We start from the raw sequence: 20000 nt of genomic DNA, 5'->3' as shown, positions 1-20000 counted from the left end.
GATCAAGAATCGACACGCACGAGCTTCGGGTCCCGTTATCGGACGAGAAACGGATCGAGGAGGAGTAGGGCGTCGAGAGTGATTTTCCTCCGCATCGGGATGGATTTAAACACGGCGGATCGCGTCTCACCGCCGGACCGTCAGTGAAGCATCATCCGCCCTCACCGAGCGAACCGTGAGTCCGCAGATCCGGTTTGATGCGAACAAAAGCCTCCGTCGGTTCACAATCACCTCCGCCGTGACCGAAGCAGCGCCTCCATCATCCGCAATGAACATCTAGATATCATCAGGCGATGGGTGAGACGATTTCACATCCACATCACAGACAGGGAGAGAGAGAGACAGGACGGGTGGATGGGGATTGATCTCACACAAGCGCATCTGTCTGATAACAAAAACATAAGAACCGATGATGTTCACGTGTGTGCTGTTGTTTTTATCGGTGATGGTGATGGTGTTGGTGGTGTTGATGATGGTGTTGGTGATGGTGTGATGATGGTGTGATGGTGGTGATGATGATGATGGTGGTGATGATGGTGTTGGTGATGGTGTTGGTGGTGTTGATGGTGATGATGATGATGGTGGTGATGATGGTGTGATGATGATGATGATGGTGATGATGATGATGATGGTGTTGGTGGTGTTGATGATGATGATGATGATGGTGGTGATGATGGTGTTGGTGATGGTGATGGTGTTGGTGGTGTTGATGATGATGGTGGTGATGATGGTGTTGGTGATGGTGTTGGTGGTGTTGATGATGATGATGGTGGTGATGATGGTGTGATGATGATGATGGTGGTGATGATGATGATGGTGTTGATGATGGTGGTGATGGTGTCTGGTCTGAGCAGTTTACACTGTGGAGTGTTCGACCTGTCAAACAAATGTCAGACTTTAGCATTTGCTTTTGCCGTCAGTCATGGTAATGTGTGATTTCTTTATGATAATGTAGTGTTGTGTAGGTGAAGCATCAGATCTGTGTGGTGAAAACACAACATGCTCTCACTCAAAACATCAGAAAGCCAAAGTAAGGTATTAAGAACATTTGAAGGATTCATTTGCATGGTGATTGTATTTTCCAGTAATGAGCTCATATGAGTTTAGATGTTTTTATTCAATGTGTTGTGAGTGATGACTGTGATGAGAATAATGTCTCAATCCTAATGAATCCTAAATGTCTTATTTTGGAGATCAGGTACTGTGGTCCGGACGGATCTGAGAGGATGTGGATGTGAGTGAATCTGCTCGTCTTTATTCTGTTCTAGATCATGATGTGGTTTGAGTTTACTGACCTACAACACACACATGTCCAAACACAGAGACACGTGAGACACGAGCAGATGTTGCATGTTGTGTTTCTAAAGTCAGTCTCTGACCTCATACGGGGTTTAAGATGACAGACAACAAACATTTAGAGGATTTGAACAGTCAGTCAGTCACAGACATGAGCCCGTGCAAATATTATATGAGATTAGATTGAATGATTTCACCTGTTTGTTTATCGTACTTATAACAGCACGTTTCTCTTCAACAGAATGTCTGATTTTAGAGGTATGATGATGATGATGATGATGATGATGATGTCACACACACACACAGGGCTGAAGTGTTGACTGGGAGGTTCTGTAACAGTGATTTGGTGGGTTGTGTTCACTGTTGGCTCTTAAAGGCAAACGCACAGACAGACATCTGCTCACTGGCTGTGTTTGTGTTTCAGATCGACAGGTCAGATGATAGCTTCTGTTTGTTTTAAAGGGTCAAATCAAGATAAATCAAACATTCATGTGAGAAATCGATGTTTCTCTGAATTTCTCTTGAGAATGTTTCTCATGTCACGTGTTCACTCAGAAATGAAATGGTTTCTTCACCCTCATGTCATGTCAAACCTGTATGTGAGTTTCTTTCTTCTTCAGAACACAACAGAACTTCATCAAACAACACTGAACTCCATTGTATGAACACAAAGCCACTGTGACATTTCTCAAAAGTTCCCCTGAAGACTCACAAACAGGTTTACAAACACATGAGGAGAATAAATGATGACAGAATTTCCTCTTAAAACAGACACGGTCAGTTTATTTCTTAAGCCTGTTTTTGGTGAAATACAAATCCCAGAGTAACATTACACTTACAGGACAGTCATGATAAAGAATGAAATGATAAATATAATATATGTGATATCATGTGACGCTCTGTAAGCGGTTTGAATTGTGTGTTTCTCTGTTGTGTGTGTGTGTCGTGTCACCTTACACAGCTGTGTCCTTAACACACCCCCTGTTGCCAAAATGGTGCTGACCTGTTTTTGACCTCTGAGTGTGTGTGGAGCGAGACGCTGGCTGGAATGTTCCATTCATGTCTCATCTGAGGGGGGATAATAACACACAAACATCTCAAGAGTTGTTATTACCCGAGACACAAACACACACACACACACACTCCTCCTGTCGCTGCCAAAAGCTCTTCCTTTCCAAACACTCCACATGTTTTCTGGAAAACCCCAACATGTTCCAGCAAGACGTGAACGTCTCATCATCTGAATCTTAAGAGTCATTTCATACAGCAAAGACTTCAGTGTCACGGCACACGAGCAGGCAGAACACATTTCAGCGTTTAGAAGCGCTTTATAAAACTTCATGATTTAATAATATTATTTATCTCTCATATCATTAAGCAGAACTGATCTGGAAAGGATTCAAATGTTTAGTCAGATGTCTGGAATCTTCCGTTCTCTAAACAAAATTGGGTTTATTCAGTTCTGCACTTTGACACAAGTGACTTTTTTACATTCTTTTGTAATTATTGTGTATAGAAACTAGGGCTGTGCAATATTAAAGAACAATGCGATATGCGGTAGCATGCTTAATAATGCAATATTTGATATGCAATAGTATATTTTGTTTTCTAAAATGTATTTAAATTGTTTTAAAATATATTGAAAAAATGATATAATCAAAAGGGCTGCACAATAATATAAGATAAATGTGATAAACAATCATTTGCTAAATAATGCGATGTGCAATAGAATAATGTAAAATATATATTTAAAAGAAACTAACATACATAATTTACATTATTTCAGATTTTTGATCATCTTTCACACACGTCTCTCTTCCATCAGCATCAACCTAAATCTTATAGACTATAGACATCCGCTTTCAGCTTTATGCATTACACATATATTAATAAAACTTTTAGATAACCGTCTAACAATTTGATTGGGTTAAAAATGTTCTGTTAGTTTAATTTTGTACAGCCGTTGTGTAGTGTTAAAAAACGGAAACAGGAAGTTTGTTTGGACCAGCTTTAGGGGTCAGCGTTGTTTATGTCATCCAAAGTGGTCTATATGTAACTTTTTAAATGTTCAAAATAACTCAGTTATTGAAAAATCTTGCGATATGAACAATAATTTCGATATATTGCGCAGCCCTAATTGAAACAATATATAGAGTATCTGTAAATTAATTGTTTATAGATGTGTTGTATAAATGTACACACTTGCCACGCAACACACACACACACACTCGACAGAGAGAAAGAAGGGATCACACACACACACACACACACTTGTGTAGAGTAACACACAGCTGTTGTTTTCAGAGGAAATGTTTATCTCATAATTATGGAATCATCAAGGTCAATGATACACACACAGTGTATCTGAAACACGTCTGTTGAACCTTACAGAGACAGTCACTCATGTGTGTTTGACTTCTGAACCATGATCTGATGTTCTGCAGAGCCCGATGAACACTTGTTAGGGTTAGTTATGTTGCTTTTAGTGTACACTAGATGTGTGAATGTGTACTGCATGATGTCGAAGCGTTGCTGTGGTGTTGTTATCAGTGTGGCTGTAAGTCTGTTGTTGTGCAGTGTGTGTGTGTGTGTGTGATGAACAGGCAGATTGAATGAGATCTATTGTACACAACACACAGCAGCAGTCTCAGATGTGCTTGCGCTCAGAAACACACACACAAACACACACATTGTTCAAGTTTGGCTGGAACACTTCTGGTGACATGACATGTGACGTGCGTTTCCATGGGAACATACGTAGACACAGCAGGTGATTGGTTTGCCAGTGTGATGTTGGCACGACCAACTGTTACATTCACAATTTTCACTTCACACACACACACACACACACACACAGAATGAGGCCTTTGAATGAAGTACTGTTAAAGGGGAGGTTAACCCAAAATCTAATTTGTGTGATTGTTTACACCCCCACATGATGTTAAACATGTTACGAGAAGACGTAAGAAGAAGAAATGCTCATGAACGCTGGAAGTTCTTTAAACATGTCATGTGGGGAAGTACAAAAATCACACAAAGTAGATTTTTGGGTGAACTTCCCCTTTAAACTCTGTCTATCAAATGTAATTTCTGTATGATCTGGGGTTGTGTTGTTGTGGGTTGATGTGTGTTATTAAAGCGAGTTCACAGACATGCTCTTGTATTATCTTACACACCACACAATCCTGTTTCCTCTAGAGCCTTCTGTCGGAAATCGGTGTTTCCTGTAAGTTAGCAGAATGTGATATTTATATGAATGATGAACTCTCTGTTCTCATCTGAAAGATCACTCACAGTTGCTTCTCATAGCATCTTTATAATAGTGCTTTATACTAGTTTGCTTATTTCTCCATCCAGACAGACGCATCAATCTCCATGAACATTACCCATGTGTCTGAATGAAGAGTAACCTGTGTACGTCAGACAGGAGCCCCTCCACTCATGACATCACACAGGGGTCACGTACACAGAGTTCCCTGAACTAAACTACTTGTCAAAGTGTGTTCTGAGCATCATGTGACTGACTCTTAGAGAACAGTGGAGTCGGAGGAGAGACCTGAACTGAACTGAACTGGTTGTCAGTCAGAACTCAGAAATGCTTGCATGGATGTTTTTTTTCTTTAAATCATTTTGCAGTGTAGCCTATAATATAATCCAGGAGTTTTCGTTTATTGATAGTATTAGTTTATAATGTTGGATGACACCTTTTAATGAAGTGTTTTGTTGTTGGGGTACAGAGTACAGTGCATTCTTGCATCAGTCAGTTATAGGCCTAATATCGGCTATTCAACAAGAGTGCTCAATTTTATTTTAAGTTATTTTGTATTATATTGAAAAGCAAGACAAAATATAAAAAGCAGATTTTGACCATCCAGTTTATGCAAATGTCAAAAATTGGCTACATAATTAGAAGAAAAAAACAGCCATGTACGGTGTTCAGCCTTCAGTGTGTTTCATTTTCATTCGGCTTCAGCCAAGAATTTTCATTTTGGTGCATCCCTACATCCGTTGTAGTGAACGGATTGGAAATGATTTATCGCTGTCTCAAGTCATCAACAGATAAATGGCGTATTTCTGACTCCTCCACAGTTGGTTTAGTTTTGAACGTCTCTCATCCGTCCTCAGGCTCCAAAGATCTGTCACAGCAAACAGCGGATGGTAGTAATGGGCTCACGTTGTGTCTGTGAAGTTGATGAGCTGAGCTGTGACCGATGCGACGACAGCGAGAAACATCAGTCACGCAGCTCTGGACACAAACACACACTGGTGGCCTCAATGAGTTATGACATAAGTCAGTCATTGGAGCCCCGCCCTCGGGCCGGTTCCGTGTGACCGGAAGTGAAGAGAGGCCGTTTCATTATAATGATGTGCATGGATAAATCATCTCAAATACACACTGCAACACTGTGTAAAACTATGAAAATTGTCATCTTTAATTTCATTTCGACTTTAAGCAAAGACATGACATTTAAACAAAACAAACATGAGTTTGATTGAATCCCTTAGTAAATATAATCGCATATATGTTATTAATCATGAAGCATATGTATAGTGAATTTATTGTAAGTAAATCATTTGTAAGGTTAAGATGAGTGGCGTGTTATCAGTTTTGAGCGGTTAAATCAAGTAATCCTTAGAGATAGATGTGTAAAGGGTACTTTTGTCTTGATGTGTGAAACAGATCCACATGTCACATATGATAAGAGAAGTGATTCTTATAACATTACACTGAAGATTTCATTATTGATGTGCAAGGTTTCATCTGGTTGGCACAGTCATGTTAGCAGATGTCGTAACTTCTTTCTGAACCGTCAGCGGGTCAACAGCCACTGTGTAATCTGATGAAATACTGCAGAATATTGCACATTAATGCAGAGATTTAACATTTCTTTTCTTAGTAAATGCTGATGAATAAGGGATGTTTTTCCTCGGATAACCTGTTAAAGAACAACATCATGTTCGTAACAGCCGAGTCACGTGTTCAGTTCAGTCTTTTGTAAATGGACGGATGATTGTTTTGGGTAAAAGTGTCCGATGTGACCTGAGCCGTCTCTATTCTCAGAAACACACACATGTAGTGTACTGTGGTGATCTATGACTTAGTGTTTTTGTGATGACGATTTTTGAGGTCTGTCACGATTATGATATTGCAATTGTGACGATTTTTACAGCATAGACATTTCATTCTCATACATTTTTGATTGTTCTGAATAGAAGACATTTTCTTGGAAATACATTGGAAAAGATGGGGTCATATATTCAAGTTGTCAAGAGCTTTTACGTCTCAATAATACATTGATTGATCAGGGGTGTATTGAGGCCACCATTAAATTGCTGTCAGTCATAGAAAAGCTTTTAGTCTGTTTTTCCTCCCAAAGTTGACTTCTGTAAATGAAATGTTGGTAGGCTGGTTTTCACACTGACATTAGCTTAAATATTAAATTGTACTGCACGTTATTTTTATGGTGTATGCTTTGAAGTCTTTTTTTTAAGTGTTGGTGTTGTGGTGGTACATTTTACCAGTATTATCATACTATACGCAGAGGCACTTCAGCTCCCCTTGTCTTCGATAGAGATGATCTTAAACAATCACGATGAGGTCAAACTATCGACAGCCTTATGATTTCTGTTGTCGTCATCACTTGAGGTGTGTGTGTGGTTTGCCATTATTGTTTGCATGTTTGCATTGTTAACAGTTTCTTGGAATGTTTGCTATTATTGGTTTTGTGATTCACAGTTTATTCTTTGATGTATGTTTTGGTAATAGATTTAGGGGACTGTGTTGTTATATTAAATAAGAATCTAGCCAATGTACATCTGCTAACATTGTTTTTCACTGATAGGTGCACATGGTAGTGATCAACGGCAGACTAGTTTATATCATCAATCGTTCCAATAAGCAATATTAAAACACACAGAGACCAGTTGGAGATTATACATGATTTATTTTGTAGTACATATATGTGAAGAAGTCATTTTACATGCCATGTGGAATACTCACCTCTTCCTGGACTGGTACCTCCTATTAGGAGAAGGCGGGACAATAGTTGTCCTTATTTATTCTGGCGGGTCATACCATATTGCAATGTGGGGCCAAGTTATATAAATTTAGGCTTGAGGTTGTGACCAACTGTTATCAAAACTGTTAAAAGAGTTGAATACCTAATAATGGAACATTTAATATGAAGAATTTTCTTTATTGATTTTAGTGTTAAAAGGTTATATGTTGGATATGTTCATTGAGAGATTTTGTCACCCCTATAGTTGGTAGGGTTCTTCTATTAGTGAGGTTGGACAAGGTTATTTAAACCAGTCTAGTTGTAACCTAGGGGGGAAGAGAGTGGTCTGTGCGTATTGTTGTAGCTGCTAAAAGCAAAATGTTTCTTTGTTAAGTTTGCGACAATGCCAATGAGACTTTGTTGAGACTGAGCCTTTGCCAATGAGATAACGCTTCAAGGTATCTAATGCCCACTTAACAGCTTGAGCCTCACGAGGGATCATTTTAAGGGTGTAATGATACACTTGGCTCACGATACAATACACATCACGATATTTTAAACAAAATTTAAACTTTTTTTTATATATATTACAATATCAGGAACTTCATAAAGAATTTCAACTTTTTAAGGCTTAACTGAACCTTCTGTCCCATCAAGTCTAACTGGTTTAACTCATTTAATTGGTATGACTAAGTGTTCCATACAAAGATTTACTTAGAATTAAATCAAACCAGGTAATTACCTTTTGTTTTTCAGAAATGTTCAGGAACAACTGGATATGCATTGTTGTAACACAGAGGATATTAGACCATAAACGACATGTACCGGTTCATTCAAGCTCATTTTGATTCGTTCAGTGAGGGGCGTATTTGCTGCCTTTGTGAAGAGTTTCGTGGGTGACTCGCTTCAATTTGCTGTGTTTTACCGGCAAATTGCGAAGGAAAATAGGATGCTTTGTAAACTATGTGGAGACACAGATTATGTCTTGTGCTTCCTTCTCCCAGAGACTTAGCGCATATGTGAGATAAGCATGTGAGGCGCTGGCGTCTTGACCGATCAGCGAATAGAATTAAAAGACCATCATATTGTGAAATATCCCCATCTCTCTATGATGCGCATGGTGAAATATCGTACTACAAAGTATCGCTACACCCCTAGCTGATATACTGCACAGGTCTACAGTCTTCACTGTTTCCCTGTAGCCGAACAGCTTATAATAATTATGGAGAACACATCAGACAAGTGGTCCAGATGGTCTTCCCATGAAGAGCTGTAAATGAAAACGTCATCAATGTAGGCCTCTGCAAAATCATCTGTGCCCCTTAATACACGGTCCATAGTCCTCTGAAATGTTGCCGCCGCTCCATGAACGCCAAAGGGCATGCCATTGAAATGATAAAGGCCAGTTGGAACCCTGAAAGCAGTCAGCTCCTGAGAACTGTCACCCAGGGGAATCTGCCAATATCCTTTACATACGTAAATCCAGCATGCTCAGGAATTTGGCCTTCCCTAGATATTCAACCAGTTTATCAACCAAGTTTATCAACAAAGGCCGAGATGGCATTCAGTTTAGAAAAGTCTACGGAGAACCTTAAGGTACGGGAAGTATTGCTCGATAGACTTCTCCTCAACTTCCACCTAATACACGAACAACTGGTCTAACCGTGGGCCTGGTCTACAGACTGACTGACATTGGGAGGAGCTGTAACACTTTATGGTAGAATAATAACATGGTAGAAAAGTAGTACATTACAAAAATAATAGAATTTGAGAGTTTATATGAATGCTTTGGGTCTCTCTTCCTGTAGGTCATCGTGACTGTTAGAAGGGACCCCTTATCGTCCTGTTCGGAAACAGTTTCAGCTAGCACACTGTAGCCTTGAGAGCCTTTGTGTGTGTGCATGATTGTATTGTTTTCCAGGGAAGCTAGAACGAGTGGAAAGTCACAAGACAGACAAAAAAACGTAGACCCAATGACCTTATAATGTCTTTACATATGACTATATGTCCTATCCCATGACTCTTTGAGAGCTTTGTGTTCTTGTTTAAGTGATAACCAATCATGTGAGCTTGATTTATCGAAGTATTGACGTAATTAGAAACCTCTGTTAGCACAAATATCACTGTATTTCGGATGTAAGGCAGGTCGGCCTGTGGCACTCCTGGAGAGAGCTGAAGCTGAATACTTCGGGCAGAACTACAAACTATTTTTCTTCAGTAAATGTTCTTCGATTGATTGTATTCTTCATTCATCATAACTGTTCTACGGGTCTTTTATTGTAAATCCCCTATTATATAATGGTATGACCACGCCAGAATAAATAAGGACAACTATTGTACCACCTTCCTTTAATAGGAGGTACCAGTCCAGGAAGAGGTGAGTATTCCACATGGCATGTTAGATGACTTATTCACAACTACGCTATGACTATCACATATAATCTCCAATTGTATTGATGTGTATTGTTTTGCTGAGAAATCAAACCTTTTCTTTGTTAGGGTACTGAGACTAGTGCCCCCTATGTCTGTGAACTCCTTGTTGGATTGTTTCCTTTTATTTTGCACTTCTATACTTACATAATTCCTCTAAATTTTGCCTTCAACTAAATACATTTTTGGGACTATAATCAGTGTCTTCTGAGCCTTCCTAGCGCCTCCCCTTAACCTACATGGCACACGTTATGACAGTATAATGGTGTTTGGACTGATGTGTGTCTGTGTGATTTTAACACACCTTTGTATCACAACACTTCATGAGTTGCTGAAGTTAATTGTTCGTGTTTAAGTTGTCTTCTCTCGGATGTTATTTTGGTGATTTTTGGATCATTTTAATGAGTTCTGTATGTTTGTGTTTAATCTGTTTAATTCGCCTTCATTAATGCCTCAAACCACACAAAATAAAAAATGAGGCACATGACACTTGACAGGTGTGCATGGTATGTTGTTGCTGTCATTTCCAAGTATTTGATGACAAATCCCTTATGATGTCCTGTTCAGTGCTGTGTGTGTCCATGTTTATGTTTGTGTGGGCCTGTGTGTGTGTGTCCGTGAGTTTGTGTTGATTTAGTTTGTAGTTTGGCTAATCCCGCAGTGACCACTGCTGCTGTGTGATAACAATTGAGTCTCTCACAACCAAAACATCAAAAGCAAAAAATACTAATGCAAAACATCAGATCTGCCCGTCCAATCTCATGGATCGTGTTTATTTGTGTTTTTGGAGTCGTGGTGTCCACAGGACATCGATGGGTTTGTGTGTACGGCTCAAGGACTCAGCGGTTGACAAGTCAAAAACAACAAACAGAAAAGAATAATAACAACATGATAAAGATGGTGACATTCTGTGTCTCTTTGTCGGCATTTTGTGATGTGGAAATAGAATAATAGAAGATGCAGGATAAACTCTCTCTCTCTTTCTCTATCCATCTTCAGATATTCAGTGAATATTGAAATCAGCTTTACAGAAATTACATTCAAGTGGAATAAACAAAGTCTCATTTGTTGTTACTGAGCAGTTTCATATAAAGTCTAATTATGCTTCAATAAATTCTCTCTGTGTTTTTCAGGATGAAAATGAGACGTCACAGAGTGTTCTTGATTTGTACGGTGGGGCTGTGTGTCATTTCTTTCCTGCACTACTATAAAGCCCTACACTATGTGTCCCTGCTGAGGGAGCTGTCTGCACCCTACCCCAACATCAAATCCTTCATCATGGTGACAGGATTCTTCTGGAAGGAGGGCACCGCTCCTCTGTCCAGCGCATCTCCCGAGGAAGGTCCTCCTCTGGTCCAGCGGTTGTCGGAGAGTAAGAGCCGGGCGGGCGGAGGAGGAGAGTCGGGACGAGAACCGGAAGCTCCACAGCCGTGGAGGAGACCTGAAGATCCGCAGCACAGGAGCTCCGTCTCCACAGAGGTACACTAGTGTCACTTCAATAAACTCATGTCTGCTGTAAACTATAGAAGGAAACAATCGATCAAATGTGAATGAACAGACATACTGTACGTTTAACATCACGAACGATCATTATGAAGCATCTGCTATTTAAACAGTCACTTTTCTGATTATCCGTTGTGCTCTATGTTCAGGTTCACAAGGGAAATTTGGTCGCTTGGCAACCCAGCAGCCCGACCAACCACAAGCCTGATCCACACAGAGGTGGAGGAGCACACAGTCCCATCAGAGCCGCAGCGATGAAACCTCAGTCGCAACAAACATCGACTCCAGACCCGCTGCGCTCTCTGGGCAACCAGCACCTTCGCGTCCACCCCCTCAAGGACGATCGCACCCCGTATTTCGTTCGCACCAAAGCTGGCGCTCTGTGCTTCCGTCAGGGCATGGAGATGGCGCCCCTTAAAGATGAGGTGTCGAGAGCAAGACCTACCATGGCCAGATTGGGTCAGCGGGGAATTCTGCAGATGCCCGACGACACCAAGACTCAAGCCAAATCCATAGAGGAGCCGGGTCCCCCTCGAGGTAAACCGAAGCATGGCAAGCGTCTGGTGAAGTGCGTTTGTCAGGCAGGGTGGCATGGCCCTTACTGCGGAGTGCCCACCATGGTATATCACTCGAATCTGCCCACTAAAGAAAGACTTACGCCGCGCAAGACCCCTCGGCGCGTGATTAACGCCATCAACGTCAACCACGAGTTCGACCTGCTACATGTGCGCTTCCGCGAGCTCAGCCGGGCTGTGGACCTCTTCCTCGTGTGCGAGTCCAACTTCACAGCGTACGGTGAGAGACGGCCGCTGAGGTTCCTGCATCTGCTGCTCAACGGCACGTATGATTACGTGCGTCACAAGATCCTCTACGTCTTCCTGGACCACTTCCCCGACGGCGGCCGCCAGGACGGATGGATTGCAGACGATTACCTGCGCACGTTCCTGACCCGCGACGGAATGTCACGAGTGGCCGGCCTGCGGTCGGACGACGTCTTTCTCATCAACGACGCAGATGAAATTCCGGCTCAGGAAGGAGTTCTTTTCCTCAAGCTGTTCGACGGCTGGACGGAGCCGTTCGCCATTCACATGCGGAAATCGCTTTACGGGTTCTTCTGGAAGCAGCTGGGCTCTCTGGAGGTGGTGTCCGGCTGTACAGTCGGAATGCTGAGGGACGTCTATGACAACGATGGCATTCGGCTCCGCAGGCGGGAGTACTACACCATGTCCGGTTTCCGAAAGTACGAGAATGACACAGGCCACATCTTGGTGCAGTGGTCCATCGGAAGTCCGTTCCATTTTGCGGGCTGGCACTGCTCCTGGTGTTTCACGCCGGAGGGAATTCACTTCAAACTCATTTCAGCTCAGAACGGAGATTTCCCTCGCTGGGGAGATTACGAGGACAAACGGGACCTCAACTACATCCGAGAGCTGATCCGGACGGGGGGCTGGTTCGACGGCTCGGTACAGGAGTACCCACCCTCGGACCCTAAGGAACACATGTACGCCCCCAAATACATGTTGGATCATTACGATCAGTACTGGTACTTGTTGGAGAATCCTTACGCCAGACCGCTCAAGCTGGGAGGGCCATAGAAACAGCGTTCGGGGAGGATGACCAGATTCTATCTCTCCTTCCTCTCTCCATCCCCACACGTCAGTATCGCTCACACAGAATGTGAAGAACTCCAATCTTTCTGTTCTGGTAGATGTTTACATGAATCATTTCCAGCATTCTTTCAGAGACTCTGATAAGTTCAGTGTAAAATGTCCAGCTCCGTGTGTGTGTGTGTGTGTGTGTGTGTGTGTGTGTGTGTGTGTGTGTGTGTGTGTGTGTGTGTGCGCGCTTGCTTGATCCGATCTTGCTTGCACTTCAGAATCAAGAGAAAAACATTGTTGGGGTTGTACTTGTAAATTCCTCAAGACTCAAACGTCCTCATCTTCAGCCAGAAACAAATCTTTGTGTCTCATTCAGAATCAATGTGTGGATGAGAGAGAGAAAGAGAGAGAAGCTGAGCTCTGTTGGAGCTTTAAACTGAGAAAACTCTTTATACATGAAACACACACCACAGTTTATTCCAATCATATCAAACTGCTTGAATTTCTCGTAAACTATTTTAGAAGAAACATCTGAGCCTAAATTTAATTTAAACATCACTGAGAGATACATTTCTGAGCAATAAGATTTCATTCTGCATGAGAGAATCATGAACTGTATTTGGTGTGGTACAGATCAGATCTCAGAAGAGCGTCAGATCATTCTTTCTTTAGGGAGAATTATTACATTTACATGTATAATCATACAACGACATTAACGTTATGTGGCCCTTACTTGACTTCCAGAATACAACCTCAAAGAATCAATAACTGTTGAATTCAATACAATTAATAAACAATAAAATTAATTAAAAAATGTAATATAAAAAATTTATTGTTTTATTAATAAAGAACACAGACTAGAAGTTAACATCTGGCCAGTGCGTGTGCGTCCGATGAAACGGTGTATAGGATGATGTGACAGCTGCTCAGTGTCTGACATCATATATGGGAATATTTCATGCATGCGTCTCACAGTCTGATCTGATCTGATCTGCCTCATCAACAGTTGAATGTGAGAGTGTAAAGCTGCACTGAGGTCAGTTAGTTTGCAATATATGAAAAGTTTGGTTCCAAAATGAGATTAAAAGAAAAATCTAAAACCATGTTTTTTATTCTTCATTCCAATGAATATCAATCAAACTGCAGTTGGTTTGTTTTGATTTGAATCATAATAATACACAAATACAGCTGACTAACACAATAAAACATATTAAAAAACATGGTTTTAGAATTTTTTATAAACAGAGATTATAAAACTCATTTTGGAGCCAAACTCTTCATATGTGAAGTTTCTGTATGTAAATCCACAGCATTTTCACCTTCTATTTCCAGTAATATCAACCACAACATCACTTTTAGATTTACAAGATGTTAATATGTGAGGTCATGTTGTAATGTTCCATGGTGTTGTGGAATAATGTCTAATATTTGACTTCATATACTTTAGTGAACAGCCCACAGGCTCTCTCTCTCTCTCTCGTCCTGGACTTAATGTCATTTTTGTTTTGTGCTGTTGTAAATGCTGTTGCTGTTTACATTATTTATCTAATTTATTACTCTCATTGGGCCTCATTTATAAAACGTGCGCACGCACGCAAGGATTTGATCGCAAAGCGTCCGTACGCAAAAATCCACAGCGAAGTTCCTATTTGTAAAAAGAGTCTTTTACGTCGGAAGTGTTTAGGATGTGAACAGACGCACTTTTGCTCGTTCGAGTGCTGCAGGTCATTCTTGCTGCTCGTAGAGGATCTGCGCTCTTTCATATATCAATGACATGTTTTAGACATCATTTAAACACTGACGTCACTGTTCACCTGCGCGCCATTTCACCATCATTTGCGATTTATAGATTCACATCTGACAGAGAGACGTTTCTGTGCGTGCGCGCGCCCGTTCAATGAATCACACATACGCACTTTGAGAAATGATCGTAAACGTTTTATAAACGAGGCCCCTGTTTTCTGCAGAAAAGGGAAGATTGTTCTGTTGGTGAAGCTGTCCTCTCACTTTATATTTTGATATGTTGTGACCACAAACCCATTACAGCTCATTTGTGTTCGGATATCAGAGATTCGCTCAAACATCTGCACCATATCCTCTTACGATCTTATTACAGTAAAACTGCAGGAGACTGAAGGTTCATCCAGATGTGGTTTTATTCCGATCATCATACATCTTGATCAGAGATCCGCGCATGCGCACGAACGAACAGTCGGGGGCGTGTGTCGTCAGATTTGCGTTAGCTCTGACGTCATCCTTCAGATTCTGCTGATATAATCGTCAATGGTGAGTTTTATAATGACGTAAATACACATCGATGTCAAATAAATGAGCGAATAAGAATAAAACGCGTTTGAATATGATGGAGATGTTTCAGCTGACCGCTGTGTCGTCACTTCTGCACTGCTTCTCTTTCATTATTAAAATGTATTTGTCTCGATATGTTTGGGTTCAAATGTTCAGACCAATGTCATGAAATGATGCACTGATACAAACATCAACGCTGGTGTCAATACAACTGAACCCTATAGAGGGCGCTATGAGTGCACAATATTCACTTCCTCTTGTTTCGTGTATAGATGCCATAATTCCTGCGATGATCGTGAGGAAAGAGTGAAAGTATTCGAGGACATTTTTCTCCTCCACTGCTGAGGAGAGCAGAACGCGTAATGACTTTATACAATCCTTTTGTTTTGTGCATATGAATGGATATATGTTAACCCTGAAACATTAAAATAACAAATTCTATGACAAAGAAATATAATAAATTAATTTTTAAAAAGTCCTATAAATCGTGTCTCACATGTTTTTCGGTGAGAGGGATGATTATATGGTTTGTGTGTGTGAGAGGCTTGTTTGAGATGCGGCTGCAGTATATGGGGGGAGGAGTCAAAAAAGACCTTTAAAGTCGGACGCTGTTTTGTCGCTTGTAAACGTGAACAATGGAGGAGATCGCGGTCGCGTTTTTTATCGCAGACGAAGTGGATGTAATCGAAATACCACTGTTTTTACATTAGGATGCTTACAATAATAATCACAGAATGTACTGTCAGATAATGTCCAAATAAACAGCTTATGTAACAAATGGTAAATGAAGTAAATAACAAGAAGCTTTTGAGAGACAGAGGTCATAACAAATGTTTGTCATATTTAATAACAAGCAGGTTTCTGCCACCATTTCACGTCCATAGTATTTTTCCCTTGTTTTAAGACCCAGACACTTCTCAGATGAAACCACACAAATATGAGGCATAATGACTAAACAGTCCATTTAGATATGTATGTGTGCATGTATGTTTTTAATGGATTCATTTATTAATTCACACAAACATACAATAGAATAAAGTGCGTAATCTAATTCTTAGAATAAAGAGAAAATGTATCAGTTGACATTCTCAGCCAATGAGCATGAAGCTGTGTCGTCAGTCAGTCGTTTCCCATCAAGCTTTTGAATAGCGCAGTCGGACGAGAGCAACTGCGCGAGAAGGGTCTGTCTGCAGACCAGATGCACTCTCAGGCCAGCAGCGCATGCGCACTCCGACACATGCACTATTAGACACCTTTGTGAATCAAATGGACCTACAGGCCAATTGTAAGTTTATTTATTCAATATTCAATTTATTTATTCTCATACAATATTAAGTCGAAGTTAAAGTGTTGTTTTAACTTTATTCAATTCGAACAAGATTAAGTCGAAGTAAAAGTGTTATTATGAATTATTTGACAAATGTAATCGAAAACGTTCTTTAACATTATCAGACGAATGTTGTAAGTATATTGATTTCATTCGTACTGTATTATATAGATGTAAAAGTATTGTTTTAATATATAAGATGATGTTTTCGAAAACTAACTTAATCCTTATAATGATACCAGATCTATCGCATCTATGATACTTGGGTAACGATACCTGTTCTTCATACAGTCATTTATTGAAGAACTAACGTTATCTAAATTAATTTTATCTATCCCATCCATCTCTTTAAGTCTTATGTATCTATCTTTCTATGAAATTCTGCTTATTCCCTCCTTTAATTATATTTAAGGGTTTTCCAGTACAATCATATGGCAATGACTGTGGTGTGGTCATGTTGATGGTAAGTACATTATGTTTGTAGTTAATATTATATTGTTTTGCCATAATACTGACGTCTATTTCATTTATAGTCTGCATCGTACATTGTGCCTGATGCTCCATTTGACTACACAATTGTAAGTATTAGTACAGTTTTCAATAACTTTGAGACTTTTTTACATTTACATTTACATTTATTCATTTGGCAGACGCTTTTATCCAAAGCGACTTACAAGTAGTTTTTCAAAGTGTCACATTACTGCAGAGCGATCAGGGGTAAGGTGTCTTGCTCAAGGGCCCTTCAGTCATGACCTGCTGGCACTGAGATTAGAACCTTCTGATCACAAGCCCAACGCTCTAACCACTAGACCACAACTGACCTTTTTTGAGACAAAAGGCATTGACGTTTATGTTTTGAGCAGCAGGACATGGTAGAATGGTAAACATGGTAAAGAATGGCATGTTGTCATGACTAACTTGGTAAACATGGGCTGTATTTTCTCCCCAACAGGAAGAGCATTTTGACGGACAGGTAACTTCACGGGTAACTCCTCAGGAAAAGTACGAGTAACCTTAAAAAGGTAGTCCTAAAGGTAACTAAAAATAATATTAGCTTTTTAGGTAGATGTAACCAATCTTTTCATCTGAGTTTGCATCGGAGAAGCAGGTGGTTCAGTCTCCACGAAAAGTAGGTTTTGTTAGAGAGGTTGTGGCCATTATTGGTCAGCATATTTTTATTTATCATCTCTCTGCCGTTTGTAAAGTCTCACCCACACGTCATCATTGAGCTGTAATGACACCATGAAGTTTTGACTGAGCGCTGGGCTCATTGTGCATCAGATGAAGGTTCGTCTCCTTTAGGTTCCACGTGTGAACGTTGACGTCAAAGAAATAAACTCCTGGAACGAAACAGTAGAACTTTCCTTTGAACATGTTGAAGTGTTGCTCCAGATTCACAAAGACGGTGTCAAAGGTCATGGTCGGGTAATAATCGGCGCTGTGCAGAGCTTTACGTCGGCCCACAGAGAATGACGACTGCTGGGTTTTGCAGGTGTCTCCAGGAGCTCCGCTCTCACCTTCCTGCTTTTGAGTCCCGTCTCACCTCTGAGTCCAGGGTGTCCGTCTCCTCCGGGTTTACCGGGTGTTCCTCTGTCACCACCGTCTCATTTCTCCTCTGAGAACAGATCTGTGTTTGACAGCTGATGATTTTAAGGCTCACAGAAAGTTTTAAGCTGTTTTAAGTCAAAACATCCAGCGCCACCAACTGCTGAAACTGAATGAAGTTCTGTACGAGAACACTTACTTTTTTCATATTTTACAGTAAGTAAAGCTTCAGGTATAAAAATACCTAAATAACATAAAAAATACTTCAGATGTTGGATTATCTTCATTTTGTGTAGAATTTGCAGAAATGTTTTCTCTCATTTAACATTTCGTTTCATCAGGTTTCCACCGAGATGGTTTTTAAACAATTATACATGAATACATGTTTCAACAAGCATATTAAAATCCCAGTGAAATAATATATGACTAATCTTATGTCTTCATGAAATATTGCAGCGTTAGTAAAGAGCTTATCAATGTGGGTCCTTTTCTTTTTAAAATCCATGTACCCTCATAATCTTCAATTCAAATCTGAAAATGCACTTCCGCCCTGAAATGACGTAATTAGATGACTTGGGCGGAGGATCCATTAACACCTCCCCTTCACCTGTCAGTCTGCAGCTGGTTTTACTCATCCAATGAATTCGCAGTGAAAAACGCAAGCCACGCCCACTATTTTTTCCTTTAAAAATTCCTTGTCAATAAATGTCAATATACGGAAGTAAAAACTTTACAATACATTTGTGTGTGTGTTCTGAAATGTGGACATTTTTTTTATTTTAAACCAGTAGTTTTTCAATATTTGACCCAACCACGAGTTGTGTAATGTAGTCTGATTCATCAATCTGTGCTGTAATTATAATTTTTCTATTTATTACTCGTGGAATATTTTCAGTGTAAAATAGTTTCCACAGTTCTGCTTTCTACCAACAACCACAAGCACAACTACGGTAAAATGAAATACACCGTGACCACGAGACTGACCTCTGTGTGTGTGTGTGTGCGCGCGTGTGTGTGAGTGTGTGTGTGTGTTCAATGTCTGTTTGTCTCATCTTCATGTGTTGATGTTGTGCGCAGTCAGAAGAGCAAAAATGAATGTTTGTAAAGCTTAAATCTTTTGATGTTGACATGAAAGTCTGATGTTCATTACCTTTGAGGATTGTCATGTTAATGAAAGTGCTGATCTCAGGAGTAGGATTGGCTGCTGGAGGGGAGGCGGGGTTAAGGAGCGGGTCCAGGTGATCACAGCACCTGCAGCAATATTTGGTGGGGGGTCTGGAGGTGACGGTGGACAGAAGCAGCACAGCAGACATCATGACACCTGAAAGACACAGACATACAGACACTCACAGGTGTTCCCTCTCTCTCTCTCTCTCTCTCTCTCTCCCCGCCTCTAAATCTCTGTACATCTCTCTGTTGGCCACTGGAGGTTTCAGGGTCTGTATGAAATGCTGATGTCACAGATTATAATTGTGTGCAGGAAAATGAATCAGTTTGAATCAGATCAGGTGGCCTATTAAGGAGACTCTGATATACTCTTTGAAATCTCACAGATTTACATTAAAGGCATAAAGTTATATATCTAAAGAGCAGAATATCAGCCAACCAGAAAGCCTTAGCTATGAGAACATGTTCAAAACACCCAGCACATCATAGCAACCACTTAGAAACCATCCAAAACCCTCACAAGCACCATTTCAACAGACCTCTGAACCTCTCGGCAACACACACACACACAGATGATGTCACCTCTTCAGACTCAAGAGACAGTGAAGCGTCCCACAGGTGCCTGTTGTCATGAGTGTCTCTGAACCACACAAACAATGATTTCATTCATCTCATGAGAAAACATACATGATTACATTAAAACATGAACAGCAAGTGTCATATATACTGTATTCTTTCTTCTTCACTTGTCTGCTCTTGTTTCATTTTTACTTCAGATCTCAAATCCTGAAAAACACACAGAACATAAAAATCCACAAAGGGCAGATG

General features: G+C 40.5%; 2 protein-coding genes across 4 annotated transcripts in view; one reads left to right on the top strand and one right to left on the bottom strand.

Annotated features, from left to right (window-relative positions):
* Positions 1-15612, top strand: part of mgat3b (beta-1,4-mannosyl-glycoprotein 4-beta-N-acetylglucosaminyltransferase b) — a 15671-nt gene extending 59 nt beyond the window's left edge. Inside the window, exons 1-5 of one of the 3 annotated variants that reach the window (XR_013786960.1) lie at positions 7627-7753; positions 10859-11204; positions 11378-12883; positions 14943-15112; positions 15406-15578. Coding sequence is in view for 2 of the 3 variants with exons in the window: in XM_079461174.1 (XP_079317300.1) it covers positions 10860-11204; positions 11378-12823 (1791 nt within the window). In the remaining variant the exon portion in view is untranslated. Of the gene's footprint in view, positions 298-7624; positions 7754-10858; positions 11205-11377 lie in introns of those variants that run through there. The other 2 variants (XM_079461174.1, XM_079461173.1) reach the window with 2 other exon arrangements.
* Positions 15613-17681: 2069 nt separating this feature from the next.
* On the bottom strand, positions 17682-19937 carry c1qtnf6b (C1q and TNF related 6b; the record flags this gene model as incomplete). The annotated part of the gene is given in 6 exon segments (XM_079460040.1): positions 17682-17986; positions 17989-18064; positions 18068-18075; positions 19156-19326; positions 19712-19812; positions 19900-19937. Coding segments are annotated over 6 exon segments (699 nt in total).
* Positions 19938-20000: the final 63 nt, after the last annotated feature.

This window comes from Barbatula barbatula, assembly GCF_947034865.1.
Source record: "Barbatula barbatula genome assembly, chromosome: 7".
NCBI lineage: Eukaryota > Metazoa > Chordata > Actinopteri > Cypriniformes > Nemacheilidae > Barbatula > Barbatula barbatula.
This window is presented reverse-complemented; position numbering and strand designations above follow the sequence as displayed.